At 52.5% G+C, this 14,416-nt stretch overlaps 1 protein-coding gene across 2 annotated transcripts; it reads right to left on the bottom strand.

The window, feature by feature from the left end:
- Window positions 1–1,121: 1,121 nt before the first annotated feature.
- Window positions 1,122–13,873, bottom strand: RAB11FIP1 (RAB11 family interacting protein 1). 2 transcript variants are annotated; one of them, XM_065659190.1, is made up of 6 exons: window positions 13,408–13,873; window positions 9,996–10,438; window positions 8,777–9,629; window positions 5,946–7,826; window positions 5,082–5,187; window positions 1,122–3,975 (listed from the first exon to the last, which is right to left on the bottom strand). In XM_065659190.1, the coding sequence occupies exons 1-6, from the start codon at window positions 13,743–13,745 to the stop codon at window positions 3,757–3,759; spliced, it is 3,840 nt and encodes a 1,279-aa protein (XP_065515262.1). In that variant the 5' UTR covers window positions 13,746–13,873; the 3' UTR covers window positions 1,122–3,756. The 2 variants fall into 2 exon arrangements, with proteins under 2 accessions (XP_065515262.1, XP_065515263.1); XM_065659191.1 differs by lacking the exon at window positions 5,946–7,826 and having other exon boundaries at window positions 13,408–13,870.
- Between the last annotated feature and the right edge of the window lie 543 nt (window positions 13,874–14,416).

Below are 14,416 nucleotides of genomic sequence, written 5' to 3' on the forward strand. Positions count from 1 at the left end.
CCCGCTCCTCCTACCCCCGCCCACTGAACCGTGCGTTCCGGGTGACAAAGAGTTCCGCCCCCGTGGTCCCATTGCGGCCGGGCGGAGCGGGGCCTCTCGGAGCATCATCATAGAACCATAGAACAGTTCGGGGTGGAAAGGACCTCAAGATCATCCAGTTCCAACCCCCCTGCCATGGGCAGGGACACCTCACACTAAACCATCCCACACAAGGCTTCATCCAACCTGGCCTTGAACACTGCCAGGGATGGAGCACTCACAACCTCCCTGGGCAACCCATTCCAGTGCCTCACCACCCTAACAGGAAAGAATTTCCTCCTTAGATCCAATCTAAACTTCCCCTGTTTCAGTTTGAACCCGTTACCCCTTGTCCTGTCACTACAGGCCCTGATGAAGAGTCCCTCCCCAGCATCCCTATAGGCCTCCTTCAGACACTGGAAGCTGCTCTGAGGTCTCCACGCAGCTTCTCTTCTCCAGCCTGAACAGCCCCAATTTCCTCAGCCTGTCTTCATCCCTGCTCTCTTTAGGGCTAAGTCCACCCTGCGGCACCCCAGTGTGCAGGGGGCGGCTTGGGGTCCCCCCCCATCCACCTTCGAGCATAATAATTCCATTATAATCACTTGTGCTATTACAATATTTTGAATATTTATGTAATAATAGTCCTTATTATTAAATTATGAATATTTAATGTATTTACTATTATTAATATATTCAATACTATAATTATAATATTATAATAGCACAGGCTCCCAGCGCAGGGGTTTGGAGATAATGCCTCCAAGCCAGCAGGAAGCTCATTGCCTCTCTTCATCCCCTGCTGCTGCAATTGAGGGTCATTACAATTAGGGCACCAGGGGCTCAGCGCTGGGCCTGGGGTGATTGAAGTGGCCAAGAACCTTTCACAAGTGTTTTACTCTTCCTGCTTTACTGACAACTCTCTGTTCTGGGGATGCGGATGAGCTCGTCCGTCAGGTTTCCCCACCCTGTGAGCTGTTTACCTTGCAGGGATGGAACTAGCCCAAAAATACCTTGAGGATGAGGAGTTTGAGGCAGCAGAGCCGGTCACAAGGAGGGGACGAGGCCCTTTAGAAGCTGCCCTTTCAGATACAAACACCACCCCGTGATTTAAGGTACTTTTATTTTAGTGTTCCATGAAACCAAAAGGCATTTAAAACCAAACAGGTTCCCAGGCTAAAAGCAGACAGTATAAACAGGAAAAAAAAAAAAACCATATTCAGATCCTTCAATCGTAAAACAATGCATTTGATTCTTAAGGCCCTTAAAGTCAAGGTGAAGCACCTTGCTGGATATAAAACACCAGTCCCCTGCTGCCAAAGCAAGGCTTTGACTGGTATTGCCAGTACAAGACTGAGGGAAGAGGTTTGGGCGATGCTTTCGTGGTTGGGGAAGTCAAAGGACCAGAGAGAACTCGGGGTCCCCCTCAAGGGACAGGGCTATGAGTGGCACAAAAGGCTGCCAGGAGAGGATGTGACAGGTTTTAAGGCTTCAGCCTCCAAGGAGCCTGCTAAGAGTGGGTTTTACCCCGTTGTTTCTGTGCCTCTCACTCCAAGATGCGCATCCTCACCCCTGTGATCCATGCTTCACATAAACCATGCTCCAAAAGCATCGCACAAACCCCACGGTGCTGGCAGCAGGACCCATTCACGAGGGCAGGAAAAAGCAAGAGGCCAGCCCTGCTTCCCAGTGTCCAGTTATGACCATGGATAACGCCACCCCGGGTTCCTGAAGCCGTCAGTCACTGTGTAAAGGCACAACTGGTTTTCCTGGCTCTCCAACCTACGCCATCAGACAGCTGTGGAATACAGCCTAAAAGACAAGTCCTAGAGGTCCAGGCAACTGTTGCTTTCCAGAGATGCACCAATCCTTCATCTTCCTCATTACTTCAAGGCACAAGAAGCAGCAGCAATAAGTAAGGCATCCAGTCCCACTCTGAACTAAACCCAGCACCAAGAGCTGAAGGGGGCAAAACCTTCTGGGTTTCACCCCTTTCATCCACAGAACGTACAGCACAAAGAACCCAGAGCTGAAGACATCTGCTCAACCAGAAACAAGTATCCCAAAGTCTTCAGTAGGCTCTTAACGCTTAAAGGCTTGGTTCAACTCCAGCATCCCACGAGGAAAAGCTCCAGACTTTGGTTGGAGTTGATAGGAATAAAAAGCGGATTAAGAGCAGGTTTGGGTGTTCCCAGTGAATGGGCACACCTCGAGGCAAATATATTAACTATTTTCACTACAAAAATACAGTATTTGAGGAGTCCCCAGTAGTTTAGGACAATAGCTAACACGTTGATGGTTGATCCAGCTGGTCCAGGCCCTAATAAAGTGCTTTGCTGTAGAAAAACTGAGTTAGAAGCTTGCCCCTTCCAAGCCAGGAATAACCCAACAGACCATTTCCAGTTCCCAAAGGCAGGAGTTTCGCTTTGGTCCTTTGCTACCCCCCCCACTTTGGGTACTTCAGCTTTCCTCTAAGCCTTTGCTGGACTCACACCACCCTGAGAAATCCCAGAGGTGCAAAGAGGCATCTGATTGTTAAAAGCTCACCAAAACAAGAGGCTACATTTAGGTTTGCAGCAGTGCCGCTCCGTAGCGTTAGGCTGTATTGCTGGTGGTGAGATGGGGAGGAGAACGTACCTGTGTTTCTCCAGCCACCCATCAAGGAAGCAGACTGCAGGGCATCAATTGCCTCACAAGACACTCAGCTACCTAAGCTTCATTCCGTTCTGAGCAGCAAGTCACAAAGAAACTCAATCAGACCAAACACTGGTGCTGCGACTGCTCCCATCCCAGGGGAGGGTGATGTGGTTCCTCTCTTGGCTCTACAAGGAACACCCTTAAGAAGCCTGAGCACCTTTGAAGGTTGCTCCAAGCCCCAGCTTCAGCATCCGAGGTGTTTAACTGCAATGGCATAAAGGAATCATCGCAGACCTCCCCTGCAGCATCAGACCGGGGCCATGCAGGTGTGCCAAGAGATCCACACCTATTCAAGACTAAAGCACATCACCCATCTGCCTCCCTCACTTGAAGGAACTGAATTTGAAGGCTATCAGATTGAAAACCCACCTTTGGCCCAAGTTCATTCCCACCATTCCTATGGTAGACAAACGTACCATATCCCAGTGCTTCCTGGACCAAAAGAGCTGCAAGTCTTCCCCTTGCAGAGCTGCTTTGAAGCAACGTGTACTCCATGAGATGCTTCTTCCTTTCCAATCTAAGCTTTACCTTGCATTGATTACATTCACAACAGAGCCCTGGTCTGAAGCACATCTTTGGACTTGGTCAGTGTAGTGATAATTTGGTTTAAATCAATCAAATCTTCAAGTTCTATAAGGTTTTAGATTGCACTACAAGTTAAGATGTAGAAAGAAGAGGGATTCATCTATGAAAGCTGCTACAAAATGAAACCATTAAAATCCAAACCTTCACAAAGGATCATCAGTGCCTTGCTGGCAAGCAAAGCCCCTTCAACTCCTTCACTTTGGATGAGATGCCTGAACAAAATCTTCCCAAATAATGGAAAGAAAGCAAGTAATAAATAGGATAAAGTGACTCCACTCCTGGGCTGCAGATACCGGATGGAACTACAAATCAAACTGAGGGTTGCTTAAGGCAGAAACAGGAAAGAGGTTGTTTTCTGTGGCAGCACAACCGGTACTGCTTGCTCCACATCAGCTCCTCATCCATCCAACTCCACTGGTGGGAATCCAGCCCTTTGTTCACCCAGCATCCCAGGAGCTTTTACATCTTTCCAGCCTTTTTGGTTCCAGATGTTGCAACACGAAGGATGTTGGGGGTTTCTTCCATGACCCTGACGAGCAAGTTGTCGATGTAGTCTTCGAGCTCACGCACCTGGAGATCCTTCTTGGTGATCGCATCCTTCTGTTTCAAGACGAGCTGGATCAGCTCATCGTGTGTTAGCTGGGCATAAGCATAGGCAGGATCTGAAGGGTGGTATTTCTGAGAGAGAGGAGAAAGGCAGGGTCAGTGCAGGCATATGGGCAGTGCAAAACAGCAGCACGGAGCCCAGAGTTCCATCCAAATGACGTTTTGGAGCAGGAGCAACCGTAGGATCAAGAACAGGATGCTCGGAGGCACGCTGTGCCAAGGCATTGATGATGCCAGGCCAGCTTCCTGCTACAAAGCACCTTTTGGGTTGTTAGCAAGCTTAGCCTAGGAAATCCCATATGGAACATTGCTTCTAGAACAGCTCTTTGGAAGTATATGGAGGAAAAAGGAGCAACTACCTCGGTGTGAGATGCTCACAGCACAGGGATGGTTTATGGAGCTTAAGCAGGCTCAGAGCGAGCTGTTACAGACACCAACCAGGCCATTGGTTTCAGCATCAAACCTTTGCAGTTACAGGTCTGTAACTCAGCTCTGGTGCAATTTACACTGGAGTAATTCCATGCTGGGTCCAGCCAGCTCAAGTGAGATGCAGGGAAGCCACAGCCACGCACCATCAAATGCCACCGTTCGCAAGACCCGGTGTTTAAAACATGCCAAAGACCAGGAAAGCCAAACTGGGGTTAAACAGCAAGAAACACCCACTGAGGCCTTTGGCACTTCCCTCCTATTGCAGTTACCGTTGGGAAAACACAGCACAGCTTCTCCTTTAACCCTTCTGCTTCCCACCCTGCCATCCTAAGGACAGGTTTTCCACCCATTGAGCATAGCAGCGCCTCAGCTGGAATCACGGAACCGGTATTTGCTCCTTTCCCACTCACACCAGAAGGAGGCACTGCAGGGGTTTGGGTGCTAACTTCTCATTCCAACCCCCCCTAAAATCCCTTAGAGACAATAACGGTCCCCAAAGGGTTTTTCCCTGCTTCCAGCCATCCTGACCCATGTGCTTCAAGCCAGGAGGCCTCCTTTTGAGGCCAAGATTAAGCCAAAAGCTCCTTTAGATCTGAGTTCATGGCCCCCCCCCCCCCCCCCCCAGTCTAAAAACCACTACTCTTGTTCTGCTCAGGATATGAGAGCCTAAGCAAACTCTCTCAGATACACAAACCCTGTTCAATATAGGCCTTAAGCTCTGGGTTAAAGCTCCCCTTTCCCCTCATTACCTTCACATTGCTCTCGAGCAGCTTCTCATTCATCGTGCTGATGACATTCAGGGCTTTACTTTGGGACTTGTTTGCTGTGGCATTCATCGGCTTCACAGGGTGGAGTCTGCAATGGTAAGAAAGGTTTGTTACGGAGGCAGCAAACTGAACACACATCTTCAGACTAAAAACACAGCGAGAAACGGGGAAGAAATTCCACCCCTTTCTCTATGTCCAAAGGGATAAGAGATTCCGCTTTGGGAAGACAAGGCATTTGTATCCAAGCTGTAGGCTTTTTGTTAAGTATCCTCCATTCTTTGCTATTGTTATTGACTTGATGCACTGGAGACAGAGAAGCAGTAACAAGGAAATACACCTGAGGGGTAAGCCACAAAAGCAAAGCCAGCCTGCTCTACACAGTGGCAGTTACCCTGAGCTGCCACGCAGTCATATTTGAGCCCAGCTTCCCTAATGAGAAGCAATGCATCACTCGCTGTGATCAGGAGCCCAGTTTGGCCAGGTAACAAAGCATCCCAGTTTATCAGGCTTCCATTTGCCCATTCCTCAAAAACGGATCCATTCCACTCTATTTCCCCAATTGGACAACATGACCCTATGAAGCTGCCACCAAGTTTCCCTAATGGTTTTCCTACGAGATGGCACTGTGACGAATGACAGATCCCCTCGAGTGCTCTGTGCATCCTTCATAGCCATACAGATTCATGTGGTGCCAGAAATGATGCTACACAGGACCCAGATCCACGGCTGGAGGAAGTTAATGCCACATCACTGCAAAGAGCAGCCAGTGCCTGCTGAGCTGTGCTCACAGGAAGGAAAAGCAAGGCTCGGATCAGCACCTTTGGGGTATTCCCCACGTTCTCTCACCTGTGCTTAGGAGACCCGGTTTCACCACCCTGCTGCGTTTGGTTAGGGGATGGCTCAGAGGGGGAAACCCAGGCCTGAAGAAGCTTCTTCTTGACACAGTTTCCCGCTTTAGCTGCGGAGCCCTCGGCTGCTGGCTTTTTCGGAGACTCTGCTCTATGATTTGGGGTGTCAGAGAGAAGGGAATGAGAGGAAGAGGAAGGCTGGGAAGCACCGGACAGGGAGGAAGAGGAAAGAGAAGGCTCAGAGAAGTCACCCCCCGCAGCACCCGCACTGATTTCCAGCTCTTGTTTCTCCAAAGGAGCTTTATCCTCCCTGGAATGAGACGTCCCCCCTAAGCCCGAAGCAGCTACACTGTGCGCATCCACTCGCGCAGGCAGCACAGCTGCGGCGCTCGGCTCACAAGCACCAGCAGAGTTATCAGAGTGCTCTTTCCATTCCTCATGCACAGATATTAAATCCAGGCACTGCTTTCCTCTCTCCGAAACGTTTTTAACCCCTGCAGCAAGACCCAGGTCCTCCTGAGAGTCAGCCAGCAGCTCATCATCGGAGCCTCCCTCTGGGATAACCGGGAGACTGGCCACTTTCAAGCCACGGTCTCCAGGAACTGGAATAACAGACTTGAGATGAGCAAGAGAGTCAAATAAATCACGGTCAGCTCCGTTATTTAAATGCCTGTTACTGCTCTCAGCGTTATGTGTCCCTGGGGGAGTGACAGGCTCTAATGAACCACTTCGGGGGAGGCACCCACGAGCATCTGAGGCTTCATCTTTAGGGAGTGGGAGCCCCAGCACAGATTTGGCACCATCACCCAAAGGGGGCACATCCCCACCAAGCTCATCATGAGCAACCAAGGGGCTCTTCTTCAGCCCTAAAGACAGACGTGGTGCTGGCTTTGGTGTGACCAGCACCTCACTGCCAGCCCTCCCTACCTGAGGGGACAGGGGGCAAGCTCCTGAGGATGGTTTGGCTGGTCCTGCTTGAGGAAATGAACCAGGTTTACCAAGTGGAGTCATTTGGGGCTCTTCCCATCTCTTCTCACCCAAGGTCTCCTGCTTCTCCTTCTGCTCACTCACGGGGGAAGGTGCCTGCTCAGCACCAATCTCTGCAGTCTCCCTGTTAGGGATGGGAGCCTGAAGGTGGGGAGGACTGCGGGGCTCTGCTGGAGCCAGAGCAGGCTTGTCAGAAACGGTGCTGAGAGGGTTTGATCCAGCTTTGACAGTACCACGTAGTGCCTCAGCTGAAGAGCTCCCTGAAGCACTGAGAGCAGAGGCCTTCAGCTCAGCAGGGCGCTGTGCTGAGGAGCAGCCTTCATCGCAAGGAAGGCAGAGAGGGGAAGAACAAGCGACAGCTTCCAAACTTGGTGCATCTGCTTCCCCCCCAAGCTGGGACACAAAGGGATTATTGCCATTGAAATGACAAGCAGAGGGGAGAGAAGATGCAGGGGGGTGAGAGACACCCTGGGAAGGCCACCCATCAGAGCCCTCAGCACCCTGACCCCAAGAGCTCTGCGCCCACTCAGAAGCAAAAGGATTATTACCACTACCAGAGACCTGCCCAGGAGGAGGCGCTTTGGGAACAGAGGTTGGAAGATGATGGGATGAAGGGAAACGGATGCCTTCAGGATCCAGGGCTGGGGGTGCTCTGCCCCACTCGGGAGTAAAGGGGTTCTTGCCATTCAAAAGCTCTGCAGCAGAAGGAGGAGCAGTAAAAGACGCAGGAGAACCAGTGATGCCCTCAGAGTCGGGCACTTGGCCTTTCTGTCCCTTTTTGGGAACAAAAGGGTTATTGGCACTCCTGATAGGGTGTACAGAGAGGAAAGCAGGCAGGGAAGGAGGTGCAAGAGTAGGAAGCGTGGCTTTGGTTTCCTCCTCTGAAGGCACCCTGCAAAAAGGGACAAAACACTCGCATGTCACTTGCGGATGCAACACGAGGCCGGAACAGACAAGCTTTAGCACCAGGCTCCATCAACTCCTCACCCTGGAGATGAGGTACACTTGCAAGAGACCTCAGAGCCAAGCTGATCGATTTCACATCCTTAAATATGCCTTTACGAAGCCCTCCTTTTATGGCAGAGCACTTCTGCTGTGGAGCTTGCACAGGTTTGAAGCACTACCTATTGCACCCCAAGCTGTCTTATTAGTAAGGCACTTTGTATGCGAGATGTTTAAACAGCAGAAGACTGAAGAGAAGGAGAGACAGGCACAAACCACAGCCTTATTAGTAGGGGACACCTATATATATATATATATATATATATATATATATATAAACACCAACACACACCATTTATATATATATATATGAAGGATAAAGGAGCAGAATTTCCGAAGAAGCCTTGCGTACCACTCCACACGAGCATCTTTCACGTTGCTATCAGCAATGCCAGAAGCAGCAGGGCTCCGAGGTTAACACTTTGGAAGACCACAGCCAAAACCAGGAGAAGAGGGGTGTTAGAACTGGTGTTTCAGACCCTGGGTACGTTCCAAGTGGCACAGCTCAGACAGAAGTTAGGTTTGGCAAGAGATCCAGCAAGAAAAAATCAGCCCTACAGTACCTGCAAAGATGCCTGCACTCAGAGCACCACTATTTCAGCATCACTGATGAGTAGCATCCCTGTATCCATCTCTTTGGCATACCAAGGAAGAACTCCAGGGTTACTATTGGCTATCAAAGCCACCTTCAAACCTGCAGGGACCCTGCAGAGCAACACGCTTCTGCTGCCTGCAGGGTGCCAGGCCAAGAGGCACTGCTCTAGGGCAGGAAGCAGCCCAGCTAAAGGCTGCTCCCCCCCACGACCCATTCCTGTGGTCTCTGAAGCAGAAAGGACTGACCTGGGCTTCACAGCTTTGGTCTTGGATGGGGCAGCAGCTTTCTCAGGTCCCCGTTCTTCCTCGAAAGGGTTGAGACGCTGCTTGCTCGCAGGGATGTCTTCCACGTGGTGACTGGCTCCTGCAGGATTCCCTCTGCCTGAATCTGCTGGAGGCTCAACGCATCTGGCCTCTTGTTCACTCTCCTCTTCTGGAATGCTGTTTTCCTCCTCCTGCAGGGTCCTGTCAGGAATATTCTCAGCATCCCCACCTTTCCCTGCTTCCTTCTTCCCAGGGACCAGAGAGAACAAAGCAGGCTTCTTGTGCTCTGGTTTTCTGGTCTCTTTCCCAACCTCAACGCTCGGGGGAACATCGGTTTCCAGGTATTCTTCACTGCTCAGCAGTTTGTACGATGGCAAAGTCATCGACTTAAAGGTCTCCAAGGATGTTGACCCGGAGAAAGCATGACTGGGAGATGTTCTTCCCATTGGAGATGTTCTTCCCATCGGAGATGTTCCTCCCATCGGAGATGTTCTTCCCATCATCTCTTCAGGTCCTTTAGCAGGCCTGGGAGACAGGTTCTCTTCCGAAGCAAAGAGCTGCTTCCTCCGGAAGTTGCGAGGAGAAGGGGAAGAGGCTGGAGTGTTGTCCTTCATGCTGCTCTCTTCCATATAAACGTGACTGCCATTGATACACAGACTGGACTTGGAAACGGGATCGCTCTTGGATTTAAGGCCACTGAATAAAGAGAGCCCTTCTTTCTTGGGGTTGGTCATGGTTACTTGGGCTACTTGCCTGCTGTCCAGAATCGCTGTTTTACGGGACTTAAACATAGCAGAAGGAGAGGACTTCTCTTCCAGGGCATTTCCAAAGGATTCTGGGGAAAAAACAGGAACAGGGAGAAATTCAAGAGGCAAGAACCCCCCTTTGCTCTGACATTCGTGCAGGTACTGCTTGTGCAGCCCCCCAGTTTCTATGCTAGCCCAAGGCAAGCTTAGCTGTGAGCGCCAACACCCTATGTGCATCCAAACCTGCCACCATGGCCAGAAGTGATGTTCCATGGATTTACTTTATAGTAAATCCATACGGATTACTAAATCCACATGGATTCAGTAAACCTGTATGGATCTACTTTTTCGTACCCTAAACAGTGTGGAAAGGGCAATAAAACCTTGGGGAAAGGGCAATAAAACCTTGGGGAAAGGCTTTGTGCTCCATCCGTGCTGCAAGGGCCGGTACTCACTTTCTGAGGTCGGAGAGGTCTCGGACTCCTCATCATCCCATTGCACCTGGAAGTCACCAGGTCGAAGCAGAACCCTCGGGGTGACAGGCTGCTGTGTTGGTAGCACTGACATGGACTGGGAAAGGGAGGTCTTCTGCAGGCCAGGCTTGGAAAAGAGCGCTTTGAACTTGGATTTCTTCTTCTCCTTCTCAACTGCCTCATCCTCGCTGTCGGCAGGGGAGTGGGATGCGTTGGGAATGATGGATGAAGCCGTGTCGGAGAGGCCACTGCTCCTCTTCCCCTTGAGCTTGTCTTTGAGCTTGCCAAAGGGAGAGCGGGGCTTGTCCTTCATGGACAGATCGAACATGCTGGCTGTCATGTTGCTCCTCATGAACTGGATATCCACTTCGATCTCCCCTCTCTCCTTCTCCTTCTTCCCTGGCTTGGAGCGAAGCTTGTACCACCTGCAGCGACAAGGACATTCCTTTTACAACCCAGCTCTGGAGGCACGGCTCATTCACAACAACAGAGGGTGTCTGTGGCTTAAAAATCAAAGCGAGCGTACAGTGTAAGGGCAAGAGAAGAAAAGCCTTTAATCCTCTAACAATGTCACAGTCACGCGGTGACTAAGGAAAACATGCCTTGGTATGAAGTTATCAGTAAAACACTGCTTTAAAACCCAGATCAGGGTTAAAAAGAAGGCTCAAAAGGGTTAAAAAGAAGGGTTCAAGAGGCAGACAGCATGGAATTCCTGTGTTTCAGCTCAGCTGCTCTCTTCTGCCCTTCCTTTCATCTGACTTCCCCAAGTGTCCTTTGAAGTGGGTGCGGGATGAAGCAGCCTCCGAGAGCCTGACACTGGTACCAGAGAGCTCCCCACGCCCTCATACCTTTCATTCCAGCTCCTTTCCAGTTGCTATCTTAATGCCCTTCAAGCTCCGAAACCCCTAATCAACAGAGAGCAGAGCCAAGCCAAGCCTTGCAGACGGGCTGGAGACTTCCACTTGCCTCCTGCTCGTGACTGCAGCGCACCAGGAAGGACATTCCTTACCGACAGAACCTTATCCCTTTGTGCAACGCAACTCCGGGTACATGGAGCACTGCATCTTAAGCGCTCAGGGCATCCTAAACTGCAGAACCACCATTTGCACGCTGCTATCACACGCCCTCCGTTACCACTCAAAGCCTTTCGAACCACATTAGGGCCAGCAAAGAAAGTTATCAGCGCCTCACATCAATTCTTGCCTATCGATGGAGCCGCAGCATTCCTGGTTCCACAGAACCAATAGGGAAAACTCCTCCCAAGCTGGTACAGGGCAACTAAAGGAGGCAAACAGAGCCTTACATTTGACTGCGGTCCTTTGGAGGTGCACTGGGAGCAGGGAAGGAGAAGAGGAAAGGGCAATTTGCTTGAGCAAACCTAATGAGCAGATGAAGGCACAAACGTGCTCCAGGTAGGAACACTGGAGGGAAATGAATGCTCAAGCACCACACTACAGTTACCTCCATGTCCACACCTGAAGTTACAAGACACCAGCACCAGGGAAAGGACTTTACAAGGAGATCCTGGCCTTTGTCAGGTCCCTAACACTGCAGCGAGGGCAGCGCAAGCTTTGCCTTTAACACAAGCCAGCACTGGGCACTTTTGTTCTCAACCCCGTGATTTCTAGGAGCATCCTGCTGGTTTCGGTGCCACAATCCATGCTTGCAGGCTCTGTGCCCCGGGGCGGGGGGGAAGAGCAGGTCCTGTTCCAAAACACATCCCAAACAAGCGATGTGAAGAGCTTAGTTAGCACTGAGCAGAACACGACCGCTGCTACATCTGCTTCAGCGGATGGGCTCAAAGGGAAGATAACAGGGACAAATCTCCCCCTCAAACCCATCAGATATGCCCACGGCAAGGGGGTTGGAACTGGATGATCTTGAGGTCCTTTCCAACCCGAACTATTCCATGATTCTATGACTTCTTCATCATTTATTGTGTGAGTGTGAACTAAAACCCAGCCCTTTCTGGCTTTCCATCGCCCCAGCAGCCAAGCAATGGCAACGGAAAGAGGCTTCGAACAGAACACGAACACCTGGAAACATCAGGAGTCTCACGGCTCCGTTTTCCTTTCTGCCCCTCGGTTTTCCTCCGGCTCAGACACAAGGAAAACACATCCCTGAGCTCCGCAGCGTAAACACGTTAGCGCTGGACACAACCTTAATGACAGCCACGTCCTAATGAAGGCTTCACCAGCACTGACGGCTTCGTCAGGGACACCGGCCCCGATACCTGGCTCTGCTCTCAGGTGAGTGAGAAGAGGAAGGTGACTCAGAGGCCACCTCAAGCCATGTTACAAGGCTGCTGATTCCCAGTTTGACCCTCCCTGGAACCACCCCTGGCATTCCAGGGCAGTGTTTTCCTGTTCAAAGGGACAAGCATGACACAGAGGTGGTAAAGGAAAAGTCTCCCCGCTCCAGCGTCCTGCTGACACCAGTGAAGGCAGCGCCTGGAACGCTGCTCCCACATGCACGTAGGCTCGGCTAAGTGTTTATTATGGGACACACAGGGCTCTCCCCCGTGCTCATTCCCGGTGTCCCCGCTCACTCCGGCCGTTCCCAGTGCTCACACATAGATGCTTAAAACCCAAACCAAGCGGGAGGCAGGATGGGCTGAAACAGCCCCAAGTGCATGTGCCTCGGACATGGCGCTGGCATCCTGGACCTACGCGGGTCCTGCACCCCTGTGGGGCACGGGGGGACCTCCACCAGAGCCCCACATCCCTATGGGGCACAGGGGTTTTCCATGGGGAACTGGAGGACCCCACACCTCTGCCCCCAACACTCGTGGTGCCCAGAGACCCCCCCCTCCATCCTTCTCTCTGACTCCTATGGGGCCCAGAGGCCCTCCCATCCCTATCCCGGTGCCCCACGGGAGCCGGAGGCCCCCTGGTCCCTCTCCGTTGCCTCTGTGTGGCTCAGGATCCGCCCCCCCATCCCTAACTCCCCACAGCACTTGGACCCCCCCATCCCTAACTCCCCACAGCACTTGGACCCCCCCATCCCTAACTCCCTACAGCACTCGCAACCCCCCATCCCTAACACCCCACAGCACTTGGACCCCCCCATCCCTATCTCCCCACAGCACTTGGACCCCCCCATCCCTATCTCCCCACAGCACTCGCAGCCCCCCCATCCCTAACTCCCCACAGCACTTGGACCCCCCCATCCCTAACTCCCCACAGCACTTGGACCCCCCCATCCCTAACTCCCCACAGCACTTGGACCCCCCCATCCCTAACTCCCCACAGCGCTTGGACCCCCCCCATCTTTATCTCCCCACAGCACTCGTAGTCCCCCCCACCCCTAACTCCCCACAGCACTCGCAGCCCCCCCATCCCTTCCTTCCCCCTTCCCCCCCCATCCCTTCCTCCCCCCTTCCCCCCCCCCGCACCGTGTGTGCCTGCGGCCTCCCTCGCTCCTCAGCGCGGCCAGGTCAACCTCTGCGCGGCCCAGGAACTTGTCGATGCCCACGAGGGCGCGGTGCAGCACGGTGAGGCGCAGCGCGGGGGCCCGCGGGGGCAGCTCGAACGTGGCCTCCTCCCTCCACAGCGGCCGGCCCTGGCACCGCTCCGCCACCGACGTGGAGAACTTGTCCCGGCCCAGCGCCATCACCGCGTACGCGTCGCTGCCCCCCACCGCCGCCGCCTTGGGCCTCAGCCCCCGAGCCCGCAGCACCGTCACCTGTACGTGGGTGGGCACCCAGCCCGCAGCCAGGCCCGAGCCGGACATGGCGACGGGAACGGGAATGGGATCGGAAACGGGAATGGGGATGGGATTGGGACGGGAGCGGGGATGGCGGCCGTCCCCCTCAGCCCGCTCGCAGCGCCGCTCTCGCGAGAGGAAGGGGCGGGGTGGGGATGGAGGGGCGGGGCTTGAGGGGGAAGGGGCGGGGCCGGGGTGGAGGGGCGGGGCTTGAGGGGAAGGGGCGGGGCCTGGGGCGGGGGTGGAACCGGTGTGTACAGGTGTGTATAGGTGTATGTACAGGTATATGTACAGGTGTATGTACCGGTGTGTACAGGTGTATGTACAGGTGTATGTATAGGTGTGTAGAGGTGTGTACAGGTGTATGTACAGGTGTATGTATAGGTGTATGTAGAGGTGTGTACAGGTGTATGTATAGGTGTATGTAGAGGTATATGTATAGGTGTATGCATAGGTGTGTACAGGTGTATGTACAGGTGTATGTACAGGTGTGTACAGGTGTGTGTATAGGTGTATGTACAGGTGTAAGTACAGGTGTATGTATAGGTGTATGTATAGGTGTATGTACAGGTGTATGTATAGGTGTGTAGATGTGTGTACAGGTGTATGTATAGGTGTATGTACAGGTGTATGTACAGGGGTATGTACAGGTGTGTAGAGGTGTGTACAGGCGTATGTATAGGTGTATGTAGAGGTGT

Source organism: Lathamus discolor, chromosome 22 (genome assembly GCF_037157495.1).
Source record: "Lathamus discolor isolate bLatDis1 chromosome 22, bLatDis1.hap1, whole genome shotgun sequence".
NCBI classification, from domain to species: domain Eukaryota; kingdom Metazoa; phylum Chordata; class Aves; order Psittaciformes; family Psittacidae; genus Lathamus; species Lathamus discolor.